The sequence below is a fragment of the Ambystoma mexicanum genome, chromosome 1p, assembly GCF_040938575.1.
Source record: "Ambystoma mexicanum isolate Mex_15411 chromosome 1p, UKY_AmexF1_1, whole genome shotgun sequence".
Taxonomy (NCBI): domain Eukaryota; kingdom Metazoa; phylum Chordata; class Amphibia; order Caudata; family Ambystomatidae; genus Ambystoma; species Ambystoma mexicanum.
Genome location: NC_090921.1, coordinates 984,849,765 through 984,873,636, shown reverse-complemented (window position 1 = coordinate 984,873,636; position 23,872 = coordinate 984,849,765). Strand labels below are relative to the sequence as shown.

General features: G+C 49.9%; 1 protein-coding gene across 2 annotated transcripts in view; it reads right to left on the bottom strand.

Moving 5' to 3' along the window:
• The window catches only part of USB1 (U6 snRNA biogenesis phosphodiesterase 1), a 304,701-nt gene that overhangs the window by 30,399 nt on the left and 250,430 nt on the right, over nucleotides 1–23,872 (bottom strand). The window contains exon 6 of one of the 2 annotated variants that reach the window (XM_069654466.1): nucleotides 11,440–11,523. The exons of the other annotated variant lie outside the window; for it this stretch is intronic. Within the exon in view, the coding sequence (XP_069510567.1) occupies nucleotides 11,440–11,523 (84 nt within the window). The remainder of the gene's footprint in view (nucleotides 1–11,439; nucleotides 11,524–23,872) is intronic. 2 annotated transcript variants of the gene reach the window in all.

The following is a 23,872-nucleotide window of genomic DNA, read 5'->3' as shown; positions in this document are numbered from 1 at the left end:
CAAGCCAGTGCAAAGGGGACCAAAACAGCTCCTGTTAGGGATCTCCGATGAAAGGGATCTGACCCGCTATGAGAAACTGCTCTGGTCGACCGCAACAGCAGTCCTTAGAAGGAACATTGCGCAGCTATGGGGATCAGAGAGAACACCCTGCTACGACCAATGGGTCACAGATATGGACATTTGTGTGATAATGGAAAGCAGGGTGTATGCTGCAAGGGGATACCCACAAAAAGCAGAATTGCTGGTGTGGCTAACCGCCATGTAGGAGAGACGTGTTCGGCGCAGCTCCGCTCGATACGATTATGGATCCGCCGCCAACTATCGCTTAACTTGACGGGGAGGCTCTAGCCCCTGGGGAGGCGTCGGGCGCCGAGAGGCCCGAGCCGGCCAACTCCCAACTGCTAGAGGCCATCAAGACACTCCAGAAAACCATGGAGGACAAAATAGACGCGGTCGCCATCGACCTGAACTTATTGAGGCAGGATGTGCGCTCTATCACCGGCAGAACGGACGCTCTTGAGATCCAAGTCCGAGACAACACCGATGCCAAAACCCAGCTCTTAAAGGATGTGGACATTTTGGCGCAAAGAGTGAAGAATCTGGAAGACAGGGCTGAGGAGGCCGAAGGAAGGGCCTGCAGGAACAACATCAGAATTATTGGCCTGCCAGAGGGCATCGAGGGCAGCGACCCCACTAATTACATCGAGAACCTGCTCATACAGGAAATTGGGGCTGGGAAACTGTCGCAGGGCTTCACCATAGAAAAAGCCCATCGCTCCCTAGCCAGGAGGCCGCCACCGGGGAGCCCACCCAGACCCATAATAGCCAAAGTCCTCAACTACAGGGACAGGGAAACCATTTTGGCCTTTACCAGGATGGGCGGTTCCATACAGAGGGACGCCGCGAAGATCGCAATATACCCCGACTACACCTTGCAGGTTCAAAGGAGCAGGGCCCAGTTCCACCACACCAAGGCAAGACTCAAAGAAGCAGGCCTGCGCTACCTACTCCTCTACCCGGCCAGACTCAAGGTCCTGCACAACAATAAGGCACACTTATTTGACACTCCCGCAGAGGCCTGCGAATGGATGGACAGAGAACAGATCCCAGACATTGAACGGAGGCAGCGCAGGCCCTAGCCGCCTGTAACAAAGGGACTTCTCCTCACTACCTACTGGCTGCAGTAGCCGATCGCACATCAATATGCCAGTAAGAGAGGCGACACTGACGGTACCGGAGCCGCGCCGGTCGTGGCGCACCTCCTGATAACACCCTCGGAGGCAGCCCCTCTCCTATCCCCAGGATAATTTGGGTGAGCTCACCCGCCCGTAGGGCACCGGAAGACCCTGGTCTGATGGGGCAGAAACCGGGATGTCAGAGCAAGGGCAACCTCGCTAGACGTGTTGTGTTTGAAGTTGTGTTTGTAGTTAAGTTAGACGTTGTTGTTCATGGGGGTCTGAACCCCAAGTTGGGATTACAGTTTGAATCGGACATAAACCGGACCGGGACCAAGCGCAGCGGGATCGCCACCAGGATGACCAAGTTCGCCGAACACCTCAACCTCAGGCTTCCCACAGCCACACGACCACACCCAGACTATGGCTGAGAGGATCAGAGTCATGTCCTGGAACGTCAGGGGACTAAACAGCTACATCAAACAGCGCCGCATTCACGCCTACATGAAGCGCCACAAAGTCGGAATCGCTCTCCTTCAGGAGACCCACTTATGTGGCCCCAAGCTTGCAGCGCTGGCTAAGGTCTGGCGAGGTACCCTAGTGGGTTCCTCCTACTCCACCTACTCCAGAGGAGTCTTGATATGGATTGCCCCCTCTGTCCCAGTCAAGCTGATCCACACCAAAACAGACAACGAAGGTAGGATGGCCCTAATTAAGGGCACCATAGAGGGGCGCGACGTTCGCCTGATTTGCACCTATGCCCCGAACCATGATGCCACTGTTTTCTTTCGTTCGTTGTACGCCCGGCTGTCCCCGAGTAACGAATGCATAACGATATGGGGAGGCGACAACAACTGTACCTTAAACCCTCGCATAGATAGATCGGATGGTAAGCATGGTGACCCCTCCCCACCCGCCAAGATACTGAACGCCCTTACGCAGCAATTTGCCCTGAAAGACCTGTGGAGAGCGCAAAACCCCGAAATCAGAGGCTACTCCTTTTACTCCCCCCCACATAAGGTCCACACCAGGATAGACTGCCTGCTCATTAGCAAAGAGCACGTGGCCAGATTTGAGGACACGCAGTATCTAGCCAGGGTACTTTCAGACCACTCCCCACTGCTGACCTCGTGGGTGACCACAGCTCCCAGGCCCCCCATCCCGACGTGGAAATTGAGAAGCGAAGCGCTATTAGACAAAGCCTTCAATGAACAAATCAGGGAGGGTTCCACACACTACTGGCAAACCAACATTGATAGCGTCAGATACTTAGGCACAGCATGGGAAGCCTACAAGGTGGTAACTAGAGGGGAAATGATAGCCGTGGCCGGAGGGGCCCTGAAATCCGTCACGGCCCTGCTAGCGCACGCTGAGACCGAACTCCAAGACCTCGAAGCCACCCCGTCCCCTGATTCCGCCCACCTGCAGAAAATGATTGAACTTAAACAAACATGCTTAACACACTGGGAGACGCTGGGGAGGCTAAGCTATACCAAATTCACAGAAAGGAATCACGCCCTGGGCGACAAACCCGGGAAACTTCTTGCATGGCTTTATAAACGAGAAACCCCCAGACACCCCATTTGCTCCATCCGTAACACAGACGGCTTGACCCTCCACACGCAAGTGGGTATCAACGCAGTGTTTAAGCAGTATTACCAAACCCTTTACTCCGAGCCAGCCCCGCCCCCAGACCACGCGATCGAAGACGCCCTGGACGCCATCAAGCTCCCCCGCCTGGAGGACCACTTGGCAGATCCCCTCGGAGGCCCCGTCACCCCAGATGAGGTCACAGCCACCATTAGGTCACTGCCCTCTGGTAAAACACCGAGACCGGACGGTCTCCCGGGCGAATTTTATAAGACCTATGAGGACATACTGGCCCCCCTACTGTCCAAAGTATACAACGAGGCGTATGAAATAGGCCACCTCCCCGACTCCATGACTGAAGCCACCATCATCCCCTTACTTAAGCCCGACAAGGAAAGCTCTGACTGCGGCTCATACCGTCCCTTATCCATGCTGAATGTAGATAACAAGATCCTCACCGCACTACTGGCCAGAAGGCTGCGTGCAGCCGTCCCGTACCTTATACACCAAGATCAGACAGGCTACGTGCAGGGCCGCTCCATGTCTGAGAACCTGCGAAGGCTGCATCATGTGATACACAGCACAAACGGCATGAGCGGTAAATATGCAGTTGTGTCCCTTGACGCCGCTAAGGCCTTCGATTCGGTCCGATGGACATGGCTCTACGCCACCCTTGCCAAGATGGGGATCGGAACGGCTTTCTTGAATTGGGTCAAACTCATTTACACTAATCCCACAGCCAGAGTGCGAACCAACAACACCTTTTCGGAAAAATGGAGCCTGGCCAGGGGCACTCGGCAAGGGTGCCCCCTATCCCCTTTGCTCTACATCTTGGCGATTGAACCAGTGGCGGCATACCTTAGGCAGGAGTATGGAGACGGGGGGATAGTGGTAAATGGAGTGAACCACCTTGTCTCCATGTATGCGGACGACATGCTCCTCTACCTAAGGGATCCCGAACATCTTCTCCCCTACATTCTCGAAACCCTAGATGGGTTCCACAGATGCACCCGGATCCAGATTAACCACGGCAAGTCTTGCCTATTCCCCCTGGCTGCACTTAGTGGAACCAAGAAAGAACACCTCCCCCCTCTGGCCCTTAAATGGGAACCCACCACGTTCAAATATTTGGGCGTCGCGATCCACCGAGACCCCGAAGCCGAACATGCACTAAACACGGGCAGGGCTAAGGAGGGACTGGCTAAATCAATTGACCTATGGTGTAAATTGCCCCTTTCGATGGCTGGCAGGGCGGGACTCCTTAAAATGGTCGCACTCCCGCGTCTTCTACATTTCTTCACTAACGTCCCCTACAACATCCCCCAACGTTTCTTCAAAGACCTGAACAAACTATGTAGGAAACTCCTATGGCGGGAGGGGAGGCACAGAGTTGCCCTAGACATAACTCAAAGACCGTACGAGAAGGGAGGCCTGAAAACCCCTAACTTTGAGCTCTACTACATAGCGGCCCAGCTTAAGCACGTGATCCAATGGATGGCCGATGATGCCACGACGGACACACGCCTATTGCAGCCCCCAGACGCACCCTGGTTGCTTAGGGACCTCCTCTGGATCAGACCAATACCTAAAACGCTGGATGCACACCTCATCCGCCTAGGCACTCAGATCTGGAGTCGGGCCTGCAAATCGGTCAGGCTGACCGACCCTTACTCCCCACAAATCCCTATAGCCGCCATCATGTCCACTAGACCGGAGGACCGGAAGGCGATCCGGAACATGTGGGAACCCTCCGGTGTCGCCACCCTGGGCGATCTGATAGACGATCAGGGCACTCACACATTCCCCGAACTGCACGAGTTGACTGGGGTCCCACTGGGTCAGTTCCTTTTGCACGGGGCGGTGCTGGACAAGCTTAGGAAGCGATGGCCGGAAGCAGAATCCCAATGCGCCGGACACGAGACCATTGAGAACTTGGTGGGCGTTGCAGAGGGGGGACACGAAACCTCTAGGCTTTATGAGATCCTAATTGACAACACCACACATAACAAACTCACATGCAAGGGTAAATGGGAAGCCGAGCTAAACACGCAATTCGGAGACACGGAGTGGGGAACAATAACACACTACCATAAAAAAGTCTCCAGGAATGCCAGATTCCATCTTATCCAATTTTACATCATCCACAGGGCCTACCTTACCCCAGCTGTCATCTCGAGATTCAATGGCGCCTGCCTAGTGCCGTGCCCCAAGTGCCAAGAACCCGCGGCTTCACTGACCCACATGTTTTGGGCCTGCCCGGATATACAAACCTTCTGGTCGCAAATTCAGACCAGGATAGCGGAGGAGGACAACGCTAGACGTGCAATCCCCTAAGGCATGTCTATTGGGCTCATATCCGCGAGGCAAAAAAAACAAACCCCTCAATAGGCTCAAGGATTTGATGTACATCCTCGCAAAAAGGCGCATCGCAATGGCCTGAAGTGCCCCAGGGCCCCTAGACTTGTGACATGGTGGGAAGACCTCCGTAGGTGGTCTGTGGCAGAAACCGGGGCCTGGGAGCTGGCGCAGCGACAGCAGAAAATAGGTGACTCGGAAGACCTCTTGCAATGGATAGCCCTCACGACAGCCCTGTTCAGTCCTAAAGAGGTCAGCACCTCAGGCGAGGACCTGGACAGCCCAGGCTCACCCTAACACCAATGGCAGACCGCGCAACCCCGGTCCGGGTTCGCAGGGGGGAGGGGGGAATGGGAAGTTATTGTGGATATATAACTGATTGCTATGTTGATGATGCTGGTTGTATAGTTTGTCTTGAAAAATCAATAAATATATTTCAAAAAAAAAAAAAAAAAAAAGCAGACAAAATATGGCAGAGATGGGAAGAGGATGGCTAAGCTTCCGACGAAATGTAACGAGCAAGGTGGACTAATTGGGTGTGGCGACGCCGGATAAGCGAGCCCGGTACGCACAAACTGATTTATGTGCTCCCTCATCGTAGACTTGATGGTCCAGTGGGCTAAGGCCCCAGATTTCCTTTCCCCTTCTTTCCCCGGTGCTGTTTTACCCTCCCTTTTCCTTTTCCCTTCCCTGTAATGTATAGCTATTTGTAATGTTTACTCATGTTTAAAAATCAAATAAAGTTTTTGATTAAAAAGAATCAGGATATTTGGTGCTGAAATATTTTCTTGGCTTCCACTCTTGGGAATGTGTCCTTCTGGTTTATCATTCCCTTTACTTCCATATTGATTGGAATTGGTGGGGGGGAGGGGGGTTTGTTGAGACCAAAAAACACAGGATTCTTCAATGGTTTCTTGAGTGGTCCCCTGAAGGGGGTACTGCAACATAGTCAGTTCATCTACTCTTGCATTGATGTTTGCAAGCATAATAGAATGTACCCATTGGGTACATTCCACTATGCTTGCAAATATCAATGCAATCCCCCTACTTCATCCTAGATGTTATAGTAGAGAGTCACGGATGAGCTTATTACCATGTTTAACGCTGACAGAGTTGGTGATGTCATTCTGATTCGTTCATCGACTTCTCTGAGGGTATGATGCAGGTTACTTGTGTCTTCCATATCAGGATTAAGTTGTTCTTGCTTATGTTCTGCTCTCCCTCCTCTATTTTCTATGAAGTCAATAAGGTCTGATGGAGAACCTTGAAGTGATGAATCTTTTCATGAGCCTTGGGTTGATGGAGCACAGCTCTGGTTTATTATAGTTATTCCAAGGCTTTTAGGTAGTTCAGATGGTAATGAATCCACATGTTCAATTAGACTTAGATCATGCACTTAATGTTTGTTCTGTCAAGGCAGGCAGTGGTGTTAATCCCCATCACTTTTTTTACGACTGGTGCTACGTTGAAGAATTCTGTGATAGTCTTTCCTGCAATGGAACCTGGGGGAAGATGCAGGGAAGATCTTTGTGCCCGTCACCATCCAACAGCTGACAATAGGCCTTTCTTGAATTTAAGGCACGCTCCAAGCCTTTCATTTTCTGATTGCTTTGTTGGAATTATTCCTAATGGTTTCAGTGTAACCTCTAAAGGTGGTGCTTGGGTGTGATCGTTGCATACAGTCTTTGCTAGGTCAATTGACAGGTCAGCCGGTAGATTCTTATTCTTCAATTTTTTGTATGGCTCTCTAGTCAGTTGCAAATCTAGATCCACCTTACCTTCTATTTGGTCTGTAGTTTGTTCACCCAGACCCAGAAGGCTGTGCCATCCAGGCTTGGATGGCACAGCACAAACTCTGCTTAAATGACGAGAAGACTGAGCTCCTCATCCTTGGCTCACCCCAAAAACTCAGTAAGATTGACCCATCGTTCAAATCTTTCACCATTGATGGCAATCCCATCAAAGCGGCCAAGGATACCAAGACGCTCTCCTTATCTAGACAAACTAATGCAGTTTCATCAGCTGCATCTTACACATGTAAGCTCATCACAGCATGCCGCCCTTTCTTGTCCCCTGCCAACTGCACAACACTAGCCAGGACACTGGTCCTCTCCAAAATGGATTATTGCAATGCCCTTTATCTGGGTACCAACCAATGCAATATCAGAAAACTTCACATTATTCAAAACAATGCAATTAGAGCGGCCCTTAACATTCCTAGGACTTCACACATCTCTGAATACAGCCAGGGCCTCCGTTGGTTTTCAGTTACTCAAAGAATCTCTCTTAAAGCTCTTGCACTCACTCACAAAAGTATCGCCAACCAAGCCCCCAGCTACCTTACCAACAGGTTCACATCTGACACGGCTGCGAGACCACTCAGAAGTGCCCAAAGCAACTGCCGCCTCATCCCGCGCTTCAACCTCCAAAGATCAGGCAGCCGCAGCTTACCCAACCCGCTCAGAGCTGAACCCTCTTTCCCAGCCTTTGAGCGCAAAGCCAAAGCCTGGCTGTCCACCCACGATTCTGCATGACACTGACTAACTTCTACCTATGGCATCATAGACCTTTTGTTTCATATCCTCTACCTATGGCATTGCAACCTTTGTATCATATCCTGCCTTGCAGTTAAGCACAGCCTTATGTAACCCGCATACCCCTGTTTATGTAATGTTTATATCTTGTATATTTAATGTAAATACTTCTGCCTGTCACTAAGTAATGTGCCCGGTTGCCCTCGGGCCTGGTGCACTATACAAATAAATAAAATACAAAAATACAAATACAAATACAGACCTCCTATTTGACACTGCAGTCCCATTTGTGCTGACATTCTTTTAAAAAATGGGCGGTCAGGGGTGGCCGTAGCAGTTTATTTCGGATTTCTGGATGTTGTAAACTAGTGGTGAAATGTGGCTGTGTGGTTATGGTTCGGGATCAGTAAAGTTGCTCTCCTTGAGGGTTCAAAGGGCACAACCCCACAGTCACCCTCCCAATTTAGTACATGTTTGTGCTTCCTGCACTGTAATGGTTGTAGATAGGAGTATAACGTGCTTGTTAAATGTTTTCCACTTAGTCACAAGCCTTACAGCGCAGTACTTGTACAATAGCCGAGGATCCAAGGGCCCAGCCCTGCAGCTGCCTTCGGACTAGAATTTATATTCAGTACTTGCCGCTTAATAGCTTAGGGAGATTCCCTCTCTGCCAAAGCCAAGTCACTCAGACCGGCGGTCGTCCAAATCACACAAACCACAGTGCTTCACTCACCTAGTTGCTGCTGGTTCAAGGATCTTCAATTAGGACGTCGCCTCCTTGGCTCCTGGACCCTGGGAACTCACTCCATTCGGGGTGAGTATATAGGTCAGTTGCTCTGTCTCTGTGCATTTTCAGTTGATTTAGACCGAATGGCAGCATATCTTAGTTCCAGTGTTAGTAGTGTAGGGAGTTTTCCCACCGCTCCCTGCCAAACACTGAAACACTTGCAGCACTATCACTGCGCTTTCGCCCGCCTCCCAGGTTGTAAAGAGTACTGGTGCCTCTCGAAAAACTGCTTAAAGGTGCAGTCGCTGCTTCAGTCACTTGCAAAAATAAAAAAGTAAAACACCAAACGAAAGTGAAGAGATCGGCTTTCCTCCCACACTGACAAACACTTGCAGCACTTTTCGCGTGTAGGGCATAATACATATCACACAAACTCCTGCAAAGGAAAGGTAAGATTAGTATTATGCACTCAAGTTCCACAGAGTATGATCCCCAGCTTAAATTGTCCAGGGCCTTTTGCCCAATAGTTCAGGTTAAAGTTCCACAGAATTTTTGAAGCAGGAAAAAATGCAGTTAGGGTCTCTGGGGTCCAGTGAAGGGTTCTTATGGTTAGAGTACAACAGTAGTAGCCCCAACTTTCAGAAGCCTAGCGCAAGCAAGTAATGGCAAAGCAAAAAGTGTTAGAATAAAGGTTTATTATAAGCCCATTGAATTATAATGGGAGTATTGGGGCAGGTAAGAAGCTCTGTACCTTACTCCCCGTACTCAGATTCTTCCCCAGTATTGGCAGGACAATGGAAGAGGGTCTGAGGTTGCTTTTCCTGCCAAAGGTCACAGTCCTCAATGTGCAGGGGTTGCAGGTTCTAGCTGATCTCCGGTTGGAGTCTTTCACTGTTGCAAGGACTCTCGACTGAAGAATACAGCAAACCTTGATGCAGGATCCCTCTCAGGACGGGACTCGGGACAGGTTATTGATTTCGGACAGTGGTCACCGCAGAACAGCGATGTAAAGGGGCTCAACTGCTGCGGTCAGACTTTCCCTCCTATCTCGGGTATCCTTGGCGCTAGGATGCTGAAGTTTAGCAGAGGTTAGTCTGGTAGGGCCAGCCGAGGGGCCCCCAAGATCCAAGTCGAGACTCGGAACGATGACACCGGCAGCACCGTAGCCCAAATTCAAAGCTGATCAGCTACAGGACGATCCCGGGACACGTCCGAAGGCTCTTTGTTGCAGGGTACCGAGCAGATGTCGGGAATGGATGGTCCCTCCACTCAAAGGGTCGCAGCTCCTTCAGAGGACTGCTAAAGATCTTTAGCAAGACAGGGTTCCTCCAGGACAGCAGCCGAAGTTGGTTGACAAGCCTTCTTCCGACGGGTCTCCGGTTTCTTCGCAGGTCTCACAGCTGGATAGGTTTCTCCAGGATCTCTTAAGAATGGATGCACGGGTTCTCGTCTTATCCTAAAAGCCAAGTAAGAGCCGAAACTCCTACTAGCCAATAGCAAGACTAGCCGATGCACACATGCCAGCAGTGGTCTAATCAGGACCACTGGCGGGAACATTCATGCATACCACTCAGACACACTGAAACCAGTTTGTGGATTGGAACCAGACAGTCCCAGACCACATCCTGCCAGCAAACACACACAGCCCTCCAGTAGCCCGCCAAAAGCTTCTGCTTTCCCAGGCACTGGAAGATCTTATAAGGATTTTCCTGGCCTCTTAGGGTAGGAAGAAGGCTAAAGAACAAGATGGCAAAAGGGCAAGCGAAAAATCTCATGGCGCGGCCATGTTTTCACCAGTAGCCACAGTTAGTAGGCAAACACAGTAAACGCTGTAATGCTGAAACAAAAAATCCCAAAAAGTGGGGATAAAGACACTGCTGCCACTAGCTTATCCCTTTAGCACACCTAGCATAACCAAAAATCCTCTGAGTGTTAGCCTAAGGCAAAACAAAAATGTACCCCATTGTACTGCAGTGTAAGCTCCTTTGTACAATAATAAAAAGTTACCATAAGTGATACAAAAGTAACCAAAAGTAGTAACACGACTAAGGGAAACAATGTTTTCCAGTATTGACAGCCTGAAGGACATGTCAGTTTCCCCATAACATATGAGCAAAGGCCAGTGTACTGCACGGCAAAAAGTAGGGGTCAGATTAAAAAATAAAAGCAAAATGTTTGGGGTTCCATAAAGATGGAAGGAAAGGTGCAGTAAAGAGAAATCTTTCCTAACACCCCTTACTATGGTTGACCATGGTGCTTTTGGGCAACTTGCAGGCTCCTTTGATGTTTGATGCAGGTTTTTGATTGTAAATGTAAGGATCCTCTGATTGAGGCTATAAAATCAGCAACAGCATATTATGTTCACAAGGGTTGGTGCCTTCTTACTTTGGGTATCAAAATGAGATCCTGGATCCTCTTACAATGCTTCCGCGAATGCTCATCTGAGCGGTCGTGTCTCACCTCTGTCATTTCCCCCTTTCCCCCTCTATTTCATAGCCATCTCTTGCCTTGGTTTCATTTTTCCACTGCCTCCTGGGTCCTGCTTGCCAAGCATGTTCTTGTACCCAGTTACAGCCTTCACCTTCAGTGTTCTGCCTCAGCCCTGCAGTACACCAGTGGCGGAGCCAAGCCAGTGGCAGGAAGTGGGAGGGATTGCAGTCCCTATGGCTCCACCCTGGTGCCCAGAGCGCCCCGCAGCCTCCCGCTGGCACCCCATTATCTGCCCCCCCCCACGCCCTCCCATCACCAAAAGCAGCCTCTGCTACTGCAGTACACAATCCTCATAATTCAAGCTTGGTTCCGCCATCCTCTGCCAATATAACGTTCTCCTCAATCTCCATTTCAAACATAGGGTTTTTGCTTCGACTATTTCCTGCTTTGACTTTTCTCCTTAGGGTCACACTCGGGAAGGCTTTCTGCTATTTGTAGAAAAGGAAGCGTTGAAGTCCTTCCCAAACTATGCATGCTTCCTTAATCCTCCAGATTCCTTTGTCCTGAATTAAAAAAAAGCAAAAACAAAAGTTAGACCAGATGATGCTTGAGTGGTTTTGGTCATTACCTGCAGCTCAGTGAGGCACTTTCCCTTTAGTGTTTCCATCACGTCCCCAACACACCAGCCAAGGCTGAGATGGAATGAGGGATGCTGTGGAGAAAAAATAAATAAAGGCATGAGCATCACCAAGAAACACTGCCCAAGACAGCAGTCCACAGTTATGTGAGAAAATCCTCCAACTGACACTTTGTGCACTACCAAACTGCACTCCAATGATCAGGTTACAGCGTAACCCTGCCAAATTGCATATGACCACTTGCATATCTAGCAAACAGACCACTAGTCAGGGAACATCCACTTTCTAGTACACTGCATACTTTCAGTTGTGCCACAGTACAGGTTTGTCTAGAGGACTGTGTACTGCCATTGGCAGGAGGACACAGTCTTCTCCTGCTGCGATGTGACACGTACAAGTAAGCATAGGCACAAACAAAATATGCAATTTACAAAGTAACTACTGATTTATAGCTATGTCAATGGAATCCTAAATGAAGATGTTTATGTCAAATTGTTGATCCCTAAAACTATTATAGTGTTCGAATGAATATCAATGGTCATGAGCACAGTAGCCTGTATATTTGTTAAACTAGTTAAAAGTGAAACTGGATTCTTTTGCAAGGATATTCAATCGCAAAAGTGGACCGAATTAGTGGAACAGCAATTTAAATGCAATAATTGAGCCATATAGACCGTAGAAACTGCTGCTCTTGGGGGTTCAGGAGCAAAGACTGTGGATTATCATCTGCTATAAAAGTCAAGAAAGGAACACGTTACTTACCTGTAACTGTTGTTCTCCAGCATGGGTCTGGCATGGATTCACATGCTCATGAATATTCCCCGTCGTCAGGCTGGGAATCCTCGGTAAAGAAAAAATTAGTTTGTTTATTTTCTGAACTGTCTTTCTAATAACCAATCACTGGTCTCTGGGTCATGCTGCCCCAGCCAATGACTGCACTCTACCTAAACCCCTCCTCTGGCAGCCATCTTCAGATTTGGTAGGACATAAAGTGGCAGTAGGACCAAGAGAAGAGCTGCAGAGGGGTTGGAGGGAGGGCTTGCATGTGAATCCATGCCAAACCCATGCTGGAGAACAATAATTACAGGCAAGTAAATTGTTCCTTCTCCAGCATGGGGTCTGGCATGGATTCACATGCTCATGAACACAAGAATACATTGCAGTACACACATGCACAACCACGGGAGGTGGCAAGGCTTAACATCAAGCATTTCAACAACTCAACATTAAGCATATCTTACCTCCTCACCAGGCTCTCCTTCAAGCGAACAGGTTGTGCAGCACTGCCTGGCCAACTCTGGACTCCTCCCTGGAATCCTGGTCGACGCAGTAGAATCTCGTGAAGGTGTGAGTCGACCTCCACATAGCAGCCCTGCAGATGTCCAGCAGGGGTACACCAGACAGGAACGCCGTAGTAGCAGCGATCGCTCTGGTTGAATGGGCTCTCGGACGGCCGGGCAAAGGTCGGTTTGCCCACCGGTGACAGTGCATGATGCAGCCGGAGAGCCATCTGGAAATGGAAGCCTTCGAGAGGGCCTTCCCTTGGTTCACGGGTCCAAAGTTCACAAACTGTGATGTCTTCCGAAAGCTCTTCGTGCGGTCCACGTAGAACTTTAGCGCTCTAGCAACATCCAGAGAGTGCAAAGTCCTCTCAGCCGGCAACAAAGGCGACGGGAAGAAAACAGGTAACACCAAGGGCTCGTTGAGATGGAAGTCCGACGGCACCTTGGGCATGAAGGAGGGGTGCGTCCTTAGCACTACCCTCGTCTCGTGGAATGTCAGGTATGGAGGATACAGGAGAGGGCCTGAATCTCTCACACTCGTCGTGCAGAGGTGATGGCCACAAGAAACGCTGTCTTCCACAATAGGAACTTCAGCGGTGCTGAATGCAAGGGCTCGAATGGGGGATCCAGGAGCCTGGTCAGCACCACGTTGAGCTCCCACGCCGGGGCCGGAGCCATCACCGGCGGGAACGAGCGGAACAGTCCTTTCATGAACTCCTTCACCAGGCGGTGAGACTACAGCACCGACTGTCCCTGAGTTCTGGTGTAGCGGGAGATAGCCGCCAGATGGATCTTGATGGAGGCATGTGCCAGCCCCGCCTTGGCCAGCGACAGCAAGTACGGCAGCACTCGAGGGGCCGTAATCCGTGGTCTGCCGGGATATCGTAGCCTCTGAACTCTAGTGCTGCAGGAGCCAGGCCTGTAGGTTCAGCGATCCCGGGTCGTGATGTAGGATGGCGCCTCCTTCCCTGGCGCGAAGATCCGTGTCCATGGGCAGTTTGACTGGGGGGGACGCCGACAAGTCCAGAAGATCTGGGAACCATATCAGCCTCGGCCACGCCGGTGCGACGAGGATCATCCTGCACCGGGACCGTCTGAGTTGACTGATGAGTAGCAGAAGCAACGGCAACGGTGGGAACGCATAAAGGAACAGGCTGTCCCAGGGCAAGGAGAATGCATCGGCCATGCTCCCCGGCTGGGGAAACCTGCTGGCGAACCTCCGGCACTTGGAGTTCACCGCCGTCGCAAACAGGCCGATCTGGGGACTGCCCCATTGTCGGTATAGGAGATCCACTTGATCGTGCCGAAGTTCCCACTCATGGCAAGAGTGCAGCTCCCTGCTGAGAGAGTCAGCGACTGTGTTTTTCACTCCTGCCAGATGAAAAGGTACCAGGAACATTCCCTGGGCGACGGCCCAGTCCCACAGGTCCTGCGCTTCCTTGCATAGGGCTGGGGATCTGGTGCCCCCATGCTTCCGGATGTAGAACATTGTGGTGTTGTTGTCGGTGAAGATCCGTACCACTTTGCCCTTGAGGGACGGAAGGAAAGACCTTTGGGCCCAGAACACGGGCCTCTTTCATGGAGATCTCCGGTGTGCACTCCCCATCCCTCCAGGGATGCATCCGTCGTCCCAGTTTCCTGGTGCGTTGGTGTCTGGAAGTTCATGCCCGCCGCGAGATGCACGCGGGTGCCCCACCGCCGGATCACTTGATGGAAAGTCTTGTTGAGGGAGATCTTGTCTTCGAAGCTCCCCGCCACTTGCATCCAATGGGCATCGAGGAACTCCTGCAGTGGTCGCATCCGCAGCCTGCACAGGCGCACGAGGTAGATGCAAGATGACATCAGGCCGAGCAGGCACTTGATGGACCTCAACCTGGCCACTTCCATGGTCAAAAGCCATTGTACCTTGCCCAGGATGGCCTTCGTCCTCTCTTCCGACGGTGAAGCCAACTGCGCCACTGTGTCGAGTCTGGCTCCCAGGAACAGGTCGTCCTGCGACGGTACCAAGTGGGACTTTGCAAAGTTGATCGAGAATCCCAGCTCTGTGAGCAGGCAGACGGTCTTCGCTGGGTGGTCAACAGCGAGTACTCTCGACTTTGCTCGGATGAGCCAATCGTCCAGTTAGGGGTAAACATGGATCCCCTGCAGGCGCCACCGGTGGCAGGCACTTGGTAAAGACCCTCGGGCCGACTTCAACCCGCAGGGCATGGCCTTGAACTGGTAGTGCCGCCCTTGGACCATGAAACGTAGGGACTTTCAATGTCCTTTGTGTATGGGGATGTGAAAGTAAGCATCCTCCAAGTCCAGCGACGATAGGAAGTCGCTTTCCTCCAGCTGTCCCAGCACGTGCTGAAGGGTAACCATCCTGAACTTCTGGGCTTTGATGTGTTTGTTGAGGCGCAGAAGGTCCAGGATGGGCCACCAGCCGCCGGTCTTCTTTCGGACAAGGAAGTACCGCAAGTATACTCCAGAGCCCCAGAGCCTCTTTGGGACGAGTTCTATCGCCCCCTTTCTCAGCATGGCTCGTACCTCCAGACGCAGCTGTGGAACATGGTTTTCTTTCCTGGCCACAGGAGGGAAATGGGGACACTTTCTTTGAAACTCCAGAGTGTGCCGTGGGCCAGGGCATCTAGCAGCCAACGGTCGGTGGAGATGGACTCCCACACGCCGACGAAGTTCGCCAGCCGGCCTCCCACGGTATCCACTGGTCTTGCTGCGGCCTCTGTAAGCTTCCTGCGATGAGGAATGGGCAGCTTGGTGGTACGACCATGCACTGCCGCCGAATCCTTTGGAGGCGCCTTGGGATTTGCCTCCGGAGGTCCGAAAGGACGGCCGACGTTGATGAAGAGCGCCTGGGGCACAGGTCGTCTCGGTGTCTGCTTTGATGGCCTGTAGCGACTCGTCCATCGCTTTCCCGAATAGGTTGTTTCCGTTGAAGAGCATGTCCAGTACCCTGTTCTGCACGTCCTGACAGAAGTCGGTGGCCTTGAGCTAACCGTACCGGCGCAGGCAAACGCTGTTGCCCATCTGGCGAAAGCCGGTGTCGGCGATGTCCGTGGCCACTGTGATGGCGTGGTCCAACGCCACCTCGCCTTCCTGCAGGATTTCAAGGGCTTCTGCCCTCTTGTCATCTGGGAGGAAGTCCAGGAGGGGGACGAACTTGAACCACAGCTCCCTGTCGTAGCGCGCCACGATCGCGAGGGCGTTGGCCGCCTTGATAGTCGTTGCTGCCGACAAGATGACCCATCGTCCCATGGCGTCCAGCTTCTTCCCCTCACCGTCAGGTGGGGAAGTGGAAGTAGATGCCGTCGCCCCCGCCGATTTCTTCTTGGCCACCGCGGAGACCACCGAATCCGGGGACGCCTGTGCCCTGAGGCACATAGGAGCGGGGTCTGGGACTTGGTACTTCTTCTCTTACCGGTCCCTCTTCGCAGGGGCCGTGGATGGGTTTCTTCAGCAGGGACACTCCTTCGTCCCAGATGTCGTCCAGTAACGGGACTGAGAGGACGGTCTTCCTATTAGCCTCCCATCATTGGTAGAGGAAACCTTCCTTCTTCTGCTCTTCGGGGCATAGCTGGAAAAGCTCTGATGCCCTGGCGATAATGGCATGAAAGGAGCCAATTTCGTCGGAAGGTGAGGCCCGGGCAGGGGGTGATGGGAGATCCATCCCGTCATCACCACCGTCGTCGTCCAATCCCGTCGTCGCCGTCTCCGTTCCCGTCTCATCTCTCGGTGGAGGGGATGGAGGTGAAGGATGGAAGGGAGGGGGAGGATGGATTTGCCTCCGCTTGTTCGGTGGGCTCCCTGACGGTCCAGGCGCCGCTGGATCGTCTGCTGGGGGTAAGGGCTACCTTGTCCTTATCTCAGTACACAGGGTCTGCAAAGCAATCAAGATTACTCCTGAATTGTCCTGTGGTGTAGGCATCGGTTGCGACGGGAGCAACGGTTGGGGCGCAGGGTCCTCGGTTTCCTCCACGGGCCCACGGCTCCTCGTCGGCTCCACCGTTCTTCTCTATGTCCGCCTCCTCGGGATCCCTCCCGTAGGCATCGAACGTCTTCTCCAGGACAGCTTTGACGCCAGCCAGCTCATCCTCGGAGGTGGTATCTGTGTCCGTTAGGGCTACTGTGGCCCCCCCCTCTTTCTCATCCTGGGGTTTCACGGGGGTCTTCTCGATAGGCTGGAAAAATGATTCCCTCTGGGGTGGCAGGGAAACTCTAGGCCCGGAAGTCGTCTCCACTGGGGTAGCTTCCACAGGCTTTGCCAGGGCCGCCACGACTCCTTCGATCGAGGCCTTTGCCGGGTGAATCAGGGCCTTCACGACCTTGGGCGCGTCTGAGGCCTTCACCTTAGGGGGGAGGGTCACCGCCTCGCCCCCCCATCTTGGATTTCTCCGTCAGGATCGACCAGGGCTTCTCCCGAAGCTTACCTGGGTTCTCTGACTTCCTTTTCACCGAGCCAGAGCGTTGGCTCGTGGTTGATGGCGTCGGTGACATCGCGCCTTGTCTGGCAGCCGAGGAGCCCGAACCAACGGCGGACTCGCGGTGCTTTGCCTTTTGTTGGGCCAGCCAGCCAGCGAGATGTTTACGACGGTCCTTCATGGTCCGGACGGACATGTTCTTGCAGAACGCACTTCCTCCTCCACGTGCGACTTGTGTGCGTATAGGCAGTAGAGGCACCGAGAGTGCTCGTCCTCCTTAAAGACGTTCTGCAGTCCACATCCTGGGCAGTTCCTGAACAGTTTGGATCCAGTAGGCGTCGAATCTCCTTTGTTCTGGGCCATGTCCAACGCAGGGTAGGCCTCAAAGATCTTCCAGAATCCTGCAAGAAGTTAATTCGATGGCAATCCGCCCTTGAGGGGCGTAGAAAAATCCAAAACGGAGCCCCGTTGATCGGAAGAAGAATCGGTGGAGCTTGAGGCTCGAATTGACCGAATAAATAAGAGTAAACTCTTCGAAAAAATGCAATACGCAGTAAAAGCTCGAGAGCTATAGCACGAGGACTCCCAACACTTGAATGTGCGGTAAAATTCTGAAGATGGCTGCCAGAGGAGGGGCTTAGGTAGAGGGCAGTCATTGGCTGGGGGCAGTATGACCGAGAGACCAGTGATTGATTATTAGTAGAAAGACGGTTCAGAAACGAAACAAAATGATTTTTTCTTTACCGAGGATTCCCAACCTGGCGACGGGGAATATTCATGAGCATGTGACTCCATGCCAGACCCCATGCTGGAGAACAGCTTGCAGAGAGCTCCAACTGAACCACATTTAATAACACAGCTTGAGAAGAGAAAGCATCTTGCCGGTCAGGGACTTAACTGAGTCAAAGAGAAGTCCCCTGACCACCTAACTCTATTTCACTACCCTAGTGATGCACGTACAAGCTCCAAACATCTCATCCTGCATCCCGTTCTTTCCAAGTAAGAAATAGGTTTCCAAAAACATGGTGAGTTCTCTTAGGGGTCCTGCTTGAATGTGCTTTGATACCAACATCAGAGAAACTTCAGGAAACCCTCCCCAGTATCAAGAAAGGAGATGAAAAGAGATGCACCTGTACGACTTTTCTTTTCTACATACAGTTATTCATCGAGTCACTGACCATATGCATCTAGTACCACTCGTTTTCATTTGACATTGCCAATTTAAAATGTGCAAAAGGCAGACTATGAACATGTAAACCAACTTTGGCCACAACCTCCAACTAGAAATATCCACTAGCTCCATTCCGCAGATCAATGAGCCCAAATGTTCCCACCTAACTCGTCTCCTCAACGATTTACTGAGAAGCCAAAGATCCACACAGTACACTTCAAAATGTGAGGTAGGTTCATGGTAAGTAAGTAGAAGGTACAAGAAGTATACATAGGAAGACATCCACCGGCCTCCAGTCTCACAGGCAGCTCACTCTAACTCTCTCATAGGACAGGGGCACTCCCAACACAACATTCCACGGCTAACATTCCACCAGGCATTCCATCAAGCAAGCATCCACACAGGGCCAGAGCAAAGAGACGCAAGACATAACACAGGCCTGTGGGGGATTCCTCCTTAACGTGAACTATCAATGAGGGATAATGGGTTACCGGGAATGAGAGTCTCCCTTTGCTAGTAGTTGCTCTAAATAAACAACATACCTTTGAATGTCCATTACTGTAGAGCATGCCCTAGATGCCATGAAAACATGAAACATCCTCTGTTGGAAGCAGACAAGCAAGATTCCTTGGTCCGGCTGCCAACGTATGTACAACTGGCCACACCAGACCAATAACAAGGGCACAGTAGGTTTGGAGGTAGAAAATCAAATAAGAAATATACGGCAGAAAGTGTGAAACGCACAAAATGATCCACCGCACCAAACAAGCAGCAGGGTTGATGGGGGGGAAAAAACGAAATGAAAAATGTATTGCAAAATGCACACAAAATTAAAAATATACAGCAACTTGAAATAAAATACATGAAATGCACAGGATGATCCCCTGTATCCAACACAGTAGCGCCGGAAGGACACAACTAAATGAACAATATTCCGGCAAATGCACAAAAACATCTGAAGCCTCAAGCACATGCATTCTTTTTTCCTGTGCAGTACGGCCACATGTCCAAAACAATACAATGGCTATATACATCACCAAAATGCCAACCCATGCCACTCTGCATATATGTGGATCATTCACAAAGTAAAAAAATAGGATCCTTAGTATAATACTAGATTAATAATTTATTAAACATAAAATAAAAAAAAGCATTGTTGGAACCGTAACTCAGTATGACATGGTCAGGGCCATGGGGTTAGGGAGGCTGAGAGAAATGGGTGGTGGACGAGTCCCTGCCTCTACCCAGTATGCGCATTGTATGTGACTGATGGTACCACTATCCCTTCCACAATGCCCGTCTTCTGGCAACAGTTCTCCTTTGTCTTTTTCAGAACAATTCCCAGAAGGACACAACCAAGAAACCTTGCACTAGAACCAGAGGGAGCGGATCGAGAACCAACATGGAATGGCCTGGGAATTGTCCTACCTAGCAGAGATGACACCCTACACCCAACTCACCAACCCCACACGGACTCCAGGGGAATGGTGGAGCAACCGAAAATGGAGTGAGAAGGGACTGCAGGTGAGACACAGAAATCCTTCCCAAACCTAGGGTGAAACAAAACTCACTAGCACAGGAAGAAACCCACCCAGAAAACAAGTAGCATCAACACGTGGCTGCCACCCCACAAATGAAGACTGAAAAGGGGGCGAGTCTAAAAGCCTTCACGAAGTCCCAATCCTCAGAGGGATAGCTTAGCCAGAGATTAGCCGTGAGGATAACGTGAACAGGGAGACCAATGGGAGCTGGGAGAAGTGTTTGCAGAGGGTAGGCCAGTCTAAAAAAGAACAGCCAGCACAAAGGAGATTTACAGGTGTGATGGGTTAGGACGAAATTACCTAAGTAGAAAAGTCCTACCACCAGAAGTCTGACCCCCATTTATACGCATATGTATATGAGGGGGGGGTAAAGTTAATAACAATATATAGGTGTAAGGTGGGGGAGGTGTGGAAGACTATTGGTGGTCAGACTTTTCAACTCGGTAATTTCAAGCAGATCCTGTGTGATCAGGTGGAGCTGTAGTGGACCAAGAGGGCAGGCAGAGGGCAGATAGTGGAGCAAAGTTCCGAGTAGACTGCAGCAGTGTTTTGTGACAGTGTATGTAAGGTATTGTGTAGGAGAGAGTGGTGCCAGTTGTGTGCAGTGGTATGAGGGAGGGTGTGAAAGATGGGAGAGAAGTGTAGAGGGATTCTGAGAGGGTGTGAAGGTGAGTGTAAGTGATACAGAGTATGGTTGGAGAGTGGTGAGAGAGTGCAAGGCAGTAGTGGGATTAATGGAGAGGGTGAAGTGAAGCAGAAAGAAGGTAGTTCCGAGAGTTAGGCAGAGAAAGTGTGATACGATCAAGAGAGAGATAGAAGAGAATAGATTGGGGAGAGAGCTGTAAAGGCAGGTAGAAAAGAGGGAAGGAGTGGAGACGGACAGAAAAGGGGGTGTGATAGAAGGAAGATCCCAGAGGAAGGAGAGGGAAGATGGATGTATAGGGAGAAATAGAGACAGAAGGAGATAGAGTATGTGAAGGGGATAGACTAGAAGAGAATCCCTGGTGATATTTGGCAGTAAAAACAGACCAGAAGTAACTCTAAGAGAGAGATGGGTAGAAAAGGCCACAGCCTTTAGGTTTCACTCTCGGAAACGCAGAAAACGTACGCAGTAAGGGTTAACTTAGGTTCTACTACATCATGGAAAATCTGGTGGTCAGGGCCACCTGGGTTGGGGTGGAGGTTGATAGAGCGGTGACGACCACCTTAGTTTCAACTGTCCCAGTGTTCCCAATTAAAATATCAAAAAAGCACCTTAAATCTATTAACTCTCTCTGTTGATTTCTGAGGCCATCTGTGACATCAGCCAAACAAAAGTAAAAAAGTAAGATGATCACATATGTATACTTTAAAACATGCATGGCAATATGCAATACTATAAACAAACACTACAATCTAAAGAAATAGTAATAATAAACACCTTAACTTAAATAACAAACACATACAACCACACTTCAAAAAACGATTATCGCACAAAAACATATATGCCTACTACCGTCTTCATACCACAATTCACAACAAAAACATGCCAAGTACAAACAAGCACACATAGAACAAGGTGTTAGGACAGAATGCCATTGTTGATGGCTCTCATGTCCCTTTTATGGGACCCCCTAAATGTTTAGCCCCCTGACCCCCTCAATTTTAGGATCTCAGACTGTTCCATTGAAGTCCCCCTGTCGAAACAACCATTTTTGAGTATATGGTCCAAAGGCAGTCCATAAGGATTCTAGGACTCTGGTGCTTTTTGAGTACCCTATTTTGACCACACAGTGTTTATATCACCTTCAAATGTTTTTGAGGGGTACAATGGTGGTAACATTTAGTTTTGGCTTTATCAGGGATACAACGTAATTACCGCATTATCAGCCCAATGTACATTTTTGGTAGCCATTGGGGTACTTCTGTATTTCTTTTTAAAGTTCTACTCTCTGCCATTTTGTTTTTGGGCATTCCTTTGCTTATGGAAGCATGCTTAAAATGGCTGTTGTGCACTCATGAGCTCACTCCTAGTGGTTGAGGCTGGTTTGGACCAGTCCCTGCCCATAGTCAGGCCCATGCACATACCGTGGGTGGACTTGATTGTTTGGTGGCTTTTGGGGATGACCTGACTGGCTGGCCAACAAAACCTTTGTTTGAATAACACTGTGATTGGAGGGCTGGTTAAGGGCAGATGCAGAGTGCATGGGTTTAACTAGCAAAAACTAGTACCCTAACTCGGCCCTGCTGGATTGAACTCTGCAGGTTAACATACCTGCTGGAGGATTCTTTGGCAAGAATGTGCTGCTGCAATTTTCGGACTAAGTTTGCCCATACTGGCTTGGCTTGTGTCCTATACCTCCAGCTCAGTTGTTTTTATTTTTTGGCTCCTGGGATGTACTCGTCCTCCCCCCTCGTGCTCCTCGTTGGCTGGACTGAGACTTCAGTGGTGGGATCATCATTGAACCGTTTTTACCACCACCTTCCCAAAATACTGCCTTTGCTGCACACCTTGCGGTAGGAAGTGGTCGTCCAGGGGCTATTGGGGCATCAATACCCTGCCTGCCCTTGTTTGTTTGGGCCATCCTGGGTCACCTCCACCATGGTTTCCTTCATGGGACCGTTTTCTGCTGGTTGGCTGCCCCTATTTGTCCATGAAGCTGCTGGAATCGGAGTGGGCACATTATTCCAATCGCCTGGAGCCATCTTTGCCATTATTTTCACTCCTGATAGGCGAGTCCCACTCCAAAGAAGGCAGATTATTATACTTTTGGGACGTCTACGTCATCGTTGGTCTGAGGTTCAAGTTCCCTGGGTCCTATAAACCACCCTACACAAAAAGATCTTGTACCAAACAAGTTGTTTTGCTGATCTGGAGCCATGTTTTCAGTAACCATCACCGTGAATACTTACACTGGGGCTCTATGTTGGTGGGTTATTCAAGATACTTTCGCTCAGGGGTCCCTGTGGTCAGTGGACAAATGTTTCAGCAGGCCCCATTCAACCACGTTTTGCCATTGACTTGCAAAGGCCCAAATCCTGCTGTGCTTCTCTTCTTCCTGGAGCTGCGGGGTCTCCAACCTGACACTGGATCTCTTTAAGCGGATCACCTGTGGCGGCCGCTGGGGTGGGTTGCTGCCTTCTGCGCACCTTTGGGGTAGAAATGGAACATGCCTTCCTTTTCCCCATAATCACGGCTGTGCCTCATGTCCCACTGATTCCTGTGGGCAACTGTGGAACATACATGAAACTCTTCTAAAATGACCAAAAAGTAGGTACACAAACTAAACACAAAACACCATTAACAAAATACATAAAAGGGAGAGTTAAGGTTTCAACAACGTAAGCTTTATTTTAGGCTATGTTTAGCGTATAATAATACAATAAACCTTTAACATTGTCTTTCACGAAATTATAGACTAACTTTTAGAGGTAGTAACTTACATTTTTTTTCAAAATATATTTTTCATTTCCCAGTAAAAGAGATATGAATTGAATATAGAAATGGAAATGTAAAAAGAAGCTAGTGACGGAAAGTTCTTTGATATCTCAAGTCGACTCACTGAACAAGCGTTTTTATGTGTGGTTTTAAATATCTTTGACACAGGTTTTATATATATTTTTGCACATTGGCACAGTTAGATGCACATTTTTGCAACATGTTTTTATTGACATAAGACAATTCATTGGAGTACGAAAGGCTAACCTCAGGGATGAGGCAATGCAAGTAAAGTGATGTGATGTTTATTATGGTGCATTCAAGCATGTAGGGACACTTATCCTATTAACAATGAGCAAATGTATGCATCAACTATTGGCAAGCATATAGCACTTTATTATTTATTTATTTATTTATTTTATTTATTTATTTATTTGGATTTGTAGAGCGCACATCTGCCCGGGGGCATCGTGGCGCTAAGAATTCTTACTTGTTACAGGCATACATGGTGAGTATACAGATATACAGATTAGCATAGACGCGTTTTTTCATACATTTGCTGTTATTTCCATAATTACAGTGGTGAGAATAC